Source organism: Marmota marmota, unplaced genomic scaffold (assembly GCF_001458135.2).
Source record: "Marmota marmota marmota unplaced genomic scaffold, marMar, whole genome shotgun sequence".
Classification (NCBI taxonomy): domain Eukaryota; kingdom Metazoa; phylum Chordata; class Mammalia; order Rodentia; family Sciuridae; genus Marmota; species Marmota marmota.
Genome location: NW_025999900.1, coordinates 14,153,329 through 14,161,833, shown reverse-complemented (window position 1 = coordinate 14,161,833; position 8,505 = coordinate 14,153,329). Strand labels below are relative to the sequence as shown.

At 36.2% G+C, this 8,505-nt stretch overlaps 1 protein-coding gene across 2 annotated transcripts; it reads right to left on the bottom strand.

Moving 5' to 3' along the window:
* Positions 1-790: 790 nt before the first annotated feature.
* Positions 791-1,466, bottom strand: Rpl10l (ribosomal protein L10 like). 2 transcript variants are annotated; one of them, XM_048798422.1, is made up of 2 exons: positions 1,327-1,452; positions 791-1,245 (listed from the first exon to the last, which is right to left on the bottom strand). In XM_048798422.1, the coding sequence occupies exons 1-2, from the start codon at positions 1,433-1,435 to the stop codon at positions 791-793; spliced, it is 564 nt and encodes a 187-aa protein (XP_048654379.1). In that variant the 5' UTR covers positions 1,436-1,452. The 2 variants fall into 2 exon arrangements, with proteins under 2 accessions (XP_048654379.1, XP_015344482.1); XM_015488996.2 differs by having other exon boundaries at positions 791-1,466.
* Positions 1,467-8,505: the final 7,039 nt, after the last annotated feature.

Sequence of the window (8,505 nt, the reverse complement as noted above, 5' to 3'; positions counted from 1 at the left end):
CTAATGTAGGGCAAACACCTACAGATTGCAAACTCTCTCTAGGGTCCTCTTAGAGTACAGCTAACAGATTAAGTATCATTTTCTTTCTTCTGTTGATTCTACTGGGGTCCAAATACAAGCTATATGAACTCTGTTGTCACCTATGACCTTTCTATGATGAAGAAAAGATTGGACTGTTGTCTCCCGAGTGTGAGATAATGTAAGACTTGTCTAGAAAAACCTTTTTCAGTATACCCAATAGTCCTAAGGCTGGTATTTGGAGTCTTAGGAAATTCCAAAAATAATGCAAAAAAATTTATAGGAAAACATAAGCAACCAAATTTAGAAACAGAACAGTTTCAAGGAGGATGTAGTTAAAATATCACTAATGCTTAACACTATTTTCACCTTTATTTGTTTGATATAAATGAGTGGGTTTTTTTTCACACAAATCTTGGGTTTTCTCTAGCTATTTTTAATCTAAGAATAGCTGTGTAATTTATGACTCTATTACCAACAAAACTTTTAACATATTTCCTCATATGCTCCCAAAGTTTGGATCAGAATACCAATAAATTTCTCTAAATTACACACAGCATTTTTTTCTATTTAAATAAGGAAAGTACCATTTTCCATTACAACATTCTGCATTAATATAAAAACTATTTCTCTAATAGTTTCTAGTTTAAAAATTGAACAAACATTTTTTAAAACAAAGATTTAAACATTTTTTGTCAGTGAATATAATTTATTGATGAACAGGAAAATTAATTAATTAGCACGGTCCATGGAGGCAGTGCTGCCAAAGCCTTCAGGAGTGCAAGGCCCGCCACTTGTCCAAAGGGCCACGATTGGGGATGTATTTGACTCCACAGCCATTAGGAATGAGGCGCTTCTTGGCCACTTTGTCTTCAAATTCGTGAGCATCAAACTTGGTAAAGCCCCACTTCTTGGAGATATGGATCTTCTGGCGACCCGGGAACTTGAATTTTGCCCTGCGTAAGGCTTCAATCACGTGCTCCTTGTTCTGAAGCTTGGTGCGGATGGACATGATGACTTGGCCAATATGGACCCTGGCAACAGTCCCTAGAGGTTTTCCAAAGGCACCTCTCATACCTGTCTGGAGCCTGTCAGCCCCAGCACAGGACAACATCTTGTTGATGCGGATGACATGGAAAGGATGGAGGCGTACTCGAATGTGAAAGCCATCTTTGCCACAACTTTTCACCATGTACTTGTTGGCACAAATGCGGGCGGCCTCCAGGGCTTCGGAGGACAGCTGCTCATACTCATCGGACACCATGTGACCACAGAGTGGGAACTCATCCACTTTGGCCTTTTTCCGACCCAGGTCAAAGATGCGAATCTTGGCATCTGGGACACCTCGGCAGAAACGAGACTTTGGGTAAGGCTTGTTCTTACAATACCGGTAACAGCGAGCTGGGCGGCGGCCCATGGCTACCTAAAGAATTGGCGGTGGGTTGAAGCCGCAACCATAGAGTTTTATCTAAGACGTGAAGACCTGACCTCTCAACCGCCGTCACAGTGCCACGCCGCCTTGGTGGGATTGGTTTCAGATGCTCAGATAGGGTGTTGGGGGCAGGGTAAGGGATCCTGACTTGCTGCAACCACTCAGAAGCTATTTACTTCCTGCTGGCGCTTTGGGGCTTGCAACTTTGACCTTAGGCTTTGCCTTAGGTGCATATTTCTGAGAGCTTACAAAATTTCCCTTTACTTATTCTATGTACTCTGTGGTTTGGCTAAATAATCCATTTTCCACAGCATGTATCTTGCTGTCAGTAATTGTAGAGTAGTTCCTCTTTCTTGAAAAATACGATGACCACTCTCTCTAGATAAAGTGATTATGTGGCATGAGTGCTCTGATGAGGCTCTGATGGAAACAGGAATAAAGAGAAATGACAGTTCTTATATATGTTGCTCAATAATTGTTTATAAACGCAAAACTTATTTGGTCTAATGGAATGTTTTAATTATCAAAATGGTATTCACGAAAGTGAAATACCAACTGAGTCCACCACCCCCACCCCCGCCTTCGGACTCTTTGTAAAGTATTAAAGCTGCTATAAATTATATAAAGTGATCATGTTTTAGTCATCTTTTACATTACTGGAAATGAGTTTAATCTTATTACATTTTGTAAAATATTAAGACTTGGATCAGGAGGTAGGGAAGGAGGAAAAAGAGGATAAGAGAATTTATAAATAGTTTGTAAATGTCACTTGCATTTTTTAACTTTCCTTATTTCTTTGTGTTATTTCATAAATCCATATCATGCAACAGAATCCTGCCAATGTGAACATATTCTATTAATCCTTTCTCTTTAACCGAGCAGAAAAATAGTTGTAACAAAATAACTCATGCCATTAAAGTGAGGTAGGTTTTTTTTTTTTTAAAGAAACTTATTAGAATAGAAGAATTTAAACTCCCATTATAGGAAACTTTTCCACAGTAGATGGAAGCTTACTTGCTTCCTCTTCCTTCATTTATTTCTTGTTTTTCTCAAATAGCTTCTATTTAGTGTTTGAGTACAGAGCTAAAGCAGCAAGTAAATCTTATCCCTCACTGGTTTACAAGTCTAAGGATTTAGATGATAATCTAAATAATATTTAATATATCATAATTTTACAATGTACAAAATAAGCTAGAGAGTAAAACAAAGTGTTCTCTGAGACCCTGGGATTAGGTCTTGATGTAGATGGAGAAATGGAAAGGAACGACTTCGTTAGGGAAGAGACTGCATGTAGTGACTTTGACACATGGGGCCTGGTATATACACAGGATCTGATGCAGGAAGAAGTATGGAACATTTAAAGAACTAAAGTAAGGCCAATGTGATTGTAAGAGGTGAATGACATAGCATGAATCCAGAATGTGTGAGAGGGCCTAGCATGTAATTTGGGGCCCTTTTTACCAAGTTAGGAAAAGCAAAGCCTTTGAAAAGCTTTACACAGGTTTGATCATCTGACTATAGTATGGTGAATAGATTAAAATAAACCACAACTTCATACAGAGATATCAGAAAAAATGGGCTTTGTAATACTACAAAAAAGAGAAAGAAATGATAACTTGAAAGTGTTTTAAGATATTTTACTTTACAAAAATGTTTCATAAACTGGAGAAACTAGAGATGAGATAGAAGGAACCTACTTCAACATCATAAACACTGTATATGAAAAACCCAAACCACGTCAGAGTAAATGGGAAAAAAATGAAAGCATTTCCTTTACAATCTGGAATAAGACAAGGATGTTCACTCTCACCACTCCTATTTGATACAGTGCTAGAAATTCTAGCCAGGGCAATTAGACAAGAGAAGGAAATGAAAGGATTAAAAGTATAAAAGGAAGAAGTGAAATTATCACCTTTTTGCAGATTATACTATCCTATAGTTAGAAGAGGAAAAAAAAAAACCTCCACCAGAAGATTCCTAGAGTTAACAAATTCAAAGTAGCAGTTTACAAAATCACTGCACATAAATCAATAGCTTTTCTATATACTAACAATGAACCTGCTGGGAAATCAGGAAAACAATTCCATTCATGATAGCCTCAAAAAGCAACAATAACAAAAATAAAAAATAAAAAATCTAGGAATCAATCTAACCAAGGAGGTGAAAGACCTCTACAATAGAAACTATAGAACATTTAAGAAAGAAGTTGAGGAAGACCTCAGAAGATGGAAAGACCTCCTATGTTCCTAGATAGGCAGAATTGATATTGTTAAAATGACCTTATGTTGTAATAGCTAAAAACAACATACAGATTTGATGTAATACCCATTAAAAATACCAATGACATTCTTCATAGAAGTTCATTTGGAAGAATAAAAAACCAAGAATAGCAAAAAACAACCCTAAAAACCAAAAAGAAATGCTGGAGGCATCATAATAACTAACTGCAAATCATACTACATGATTATAGTAACAAAAACTGCATGGTACCGGTATCGAAATAGACATAGACCAGTGGTACAGAATAGAAGACACAGAGACAAACCCACACATTTACAGTCATCTGATCTTTGACAAATTTGCCTAAAACATACATTGAAGAAAAGACAACCTTTTCAACAATGGTGCTGGGAAAAACTTGTTATTCATATGTAAAAGAATAAAACTAGATCTTTATCCCTCACCCTATAGGAAATCAATTCAAAATAGGTTAAAATCCTAGCAATTAGACCAGAAGCTATGCAACTCCTGAAAGAAAATTTAAGGTGAACATTCCAGAATATAGGTACAGGCAACGACTTTCTTAATTGGACCTCTATACTTGGGAAATAATTCCAAGATTTAATAAATGGGATGGCATAAAACTTAAGAGCTTCTGCACAGCAAAGGAAACAATTAGGAGCATGAAGAGAGAACCTACAGAATGGGAGAGAATCTTTGCTAGCTACTCTTCTGACAGAGGATTAATATCTAAAATATATAAAGAACTAAAAAAAAAAAAAAAACACTACACCAAAACCCAAAGAACCCAGTTAATAAATGGGGAAATTAACTATACAGACAGTTCTCAAAAAAATACAAATGGCCAACAAATATATGAAAAAATGTTCAATAACATTAGTAATTAGGGAAATGAAAATCAAAACTACACTGAGATTTCATCTCACTCCAGTCAGAATGGCAGTCATCAAGAATAAAAATAATAATAAATGCTGAAGAGGATACAGAGAAAAAGAAACACTTCTACACTTTTCATGTGATTATACATTAGTAAAACCTCTATGGAAAACAGTATGGAAGTTTCTCAAAAGGCTAGAAATGTAACCACCATATAACCCAGGTATACAACTCATTGGTATTTGGCCTAAAGAATTAAAGTCATCATACTATGGTGATTCATGAAGTCTCATGTCTATAGTAGCACAATTCACAATAGCCAAACTATGGAACCAGCCTACATGTACATCAATAGATGAATTCATAAAGAAAATGTGGAATATATTCATCCATAAGAAAAATAAAATTATGTCATTTTCAGGAAAAAGGATGGAACTTGAGAACATTATGTTAAGCTAAATAAGCCAAACTCTGAGGATTAAGGGTCATGTTTTTCTCTCATATGTAGAAGCTAGAGAGGAAAAAGGAAAAGAAAAGTGGGGAGGAGGCAGAGAATGCTTGAAAATCAAAGGAGACTAGTAGAGGAAAGGGACCAGGGGCTAGGAGGTGGGGCAGGAGGAAGGAAGTGCTGGGGAGTGATATTGACCGAATGATATTGCTAAATTGTGTGCATGAATGAATATGTAACAACCAATCCTATCATTATGTATTACTATAATGTACCAATACAAATGTGAAAAGCAAAAGAAATTAAGCATAGAATTTTCATGTAAAAATTGTGCTTGTATTTTTTTTACTACTTCCTGTCCAAAATCTAACATAATGCCCAGAGAGAGATCTATGAGATGAAAGGAAGATGCCCAGTATTAGGTCTTGTGGTACCACACATTTCTTCCTCACTGCACCATGCTTTGCATTTCCAAACTCTGACATTTTTTGCCCACAGATGCTGTCACTATCAGGACCTGCCTGATAGTGCCTGTTATTTAATACAGGTAACCAATCCTAGTTTGCTTGGGAGTGTACCATTTTTAGTATTTGAAGTTCTGGGTCCTGCAAATCCCCTCAGTGTCAGACAAAATTGGAGGTTTGGTTACCTTACCAAGCTCATGCATGTAGCCCTTCCTTCTTATAAAGACAGCCAGAGGGAGGAAAGAGAAGAGAGGGGAGCAAGTTGGGACCCTCCATTTATACTCCTTTTCTTAGCCCTACAAATATTTGGGAGGCTCTGGGGGAAAATGCATAAACCAAAGTATTCCATTTAAATGTTAAAAGCATTTTTCTCAATTCCAAAAATTTGAGTGTTCCCTTACCTTCCTACTTCTGTCATCCATACTGTGCATTATGTTAAGCAAACCTTGCCAAAAATGTGTGAAACTTGGCTTCTTTGAAGGAGCCTGAAATATAATTGAGAAGACAATATATAGGGAATGGTTTAGATTTTTCTTATTTGGTGAATTTGTTACTCTGATAAATGAAAATTAAAGTTTAGGAAATGGAACCAGGACTACCATGTAAAATAGAAATGTATTAATGGATAGAACATGTAAAAGTAGATAAAAGGAATAAAGGAAGAATGAGGCAAGCTAGGGGTGTGCCTCAGGGGAAGGGGTCTTTCCTAGCTTTGAGTTCAATTCCAGCATCACAACTATGTAAAACTATTCAGATCTATGAGAACAAGAAGTATGTCAGTCTGGTTCACTCTTTTTTCCCATGTCTTTGTCAAATTGTGTGAACCATGGCACGATGAGTGCACACACTACTGAGGTGCAGTGGTATGCGAGGAGTTGACAGTGCAAAGGAGAAATCCATAATTTGTAGTGTTTGCTGATTTATGAGATAGAAATATCCCTTCCGTCATCAATTTTAAACACTGGAATAATGTTTCTGAGCACAGAGAGCCTTAACTGTCTGCAGTATGCTACCATTTGGCTATATTTACACAAGAAAAATGGAAAAGACAACCTTGGTTAATGCTAACAATGCATACATACCTTGAAATAAGCGATTTGGGAAGGGGCACAAAGAGGCATCCTTCGAAAGCAGGTAGGCCCACATATCTAGACTTAATGATTCAGCTTTGACTGAAGAATTCTTTCTCCCATATCTCTGTCCTAGTTCATAAGTCTTGATCTAAGAGGCCTGCACTGTCCTGTACATATTCATAAGCTATGCATTGAGTCTGCCATTAGTACGTGGAATTAGCACCCAACCATGCTAGTTCTATGTATCAGTTTAGTGGAGCACTTTCTTTTTCTTTGATATCACATTTCAGATTTTTCACAAAGAGCAAAACCTGAGTTTATTCTCAAAGAATGTGCATTGAAATCTAATGTATTGTGTGACTCACACCCTGGATATCCTCTCCTTCTGCAGGAAGCTTCTGCATTGTTGATCACTCAGTCATTATATAGTGTTCTATCATTTGGTGTTTGACAATATGCTGTGATTCAGAGATCATGTTCCCACTTGGGCTCTCAATGAGTGTGAACGCTCCACTGATGACTAACAGTCATTTTCATCTACATTTCTTAGTAATTTCATGGGGACTGCAATCTCAATATTTTTAAGAGCCTAGGTGAGCAATTTGACTATATATTCCTGGAGCTGAGTAGTGAATGTAAAAGAGTCATGGTTATGACTGGCCTTGCTTCAAAGTCAGCCGATTGTGCCTATTGTCATGGCTAATGAGTGGTCATGCTGACTGTCTCTCACGCACCTGATTCACAGTAGTCTCCTTATCTTTTTGACAAATGCACATTTTCTGAACAGGAATATAGTCAGATAATTTTAACTCTTTAGTTCCAGGAGACCCAGTGCATCTTCTTTTTGACCAATGATTTCTACATTACTATAATCCTTCCTTTGAATTTTTTGGATATAGAAATTGAGTATGTACATTTACCTTTGTACTTCTTTGATAGTATAGAATGAATTCATCCAAAATTAATGATTTTTAACATTTTTCCTGAAATGGGGGAAGGTGAAGATTGCATAAGGGAAAGGTAGTTTACAAATATGGAAATATGCAGTGGATTTTTTCTCTTGTAGACTTTTTTGCTTTTCAGTACTGGGACTTGAGCCCAGGGCTTCATGCATGTTGGGCAAGCACTCTAGCACTGAACTGAACCCCAAAATCTTTTTGTGAATGTTCAGTTTACTTATTTATGTTTCATTTTATAAAACTTAAAAGTCATTAATTACTTTTATATAGTAAGTAATTGATATGTAGTATTAAGATTATAAATATTTATGTACTTCTATAATTATGGTATATGATATTTTTATAATAAAGATGACTTGCATCAATATAATCTACATTTAAAAAACCTTTTCTCTTAAAAAGAGTTTGGTCCAATTTGCAATCTGAGAAACAGTTATTTGGGGTTAGGGTGCTGGATGCCTCACATATTGAATGCTTGCATTTTCTATCTGATAGATTCAAATCCCCATCTATTTATTTAAAATTTGTAACTATGGGAGCAATGTTTTCCCCCTACCAAACAAGTTCCTTGCCAATAATATGTAGTTTGGGGTTTACAAAAACAAATGAAGCAAGTATTTAGTTAAATGTTCAGATTGTTTTTAGGTATTTGTATTGTAATACCTAATTCTTTTTCAGGTTAGGTGCATCTTGTGCATTTAATAAGTGACCACTTTATCCATTGCACAGAGATTCTTTATGAAGTTGAGATATCAACATTAATAATTAGATCAAAGGAGTCTATATTTATGAAACCACTAATTCCAACGGAGAAAGAAGTGACTTTTGAAAGCTTTATAAAGAAAAAACTGTGCCTCACTTATTATTGTGCCCCAACTATTTGTATGCCCTCAAAATTCATGTTGAAATCCTAATTCCCAAGGTGATGATTAAGAGATGGGGCCTTTGGAAGATAATTAGTTCTTGAGGGTGGAGCCCTCAAAAATGGATCAGT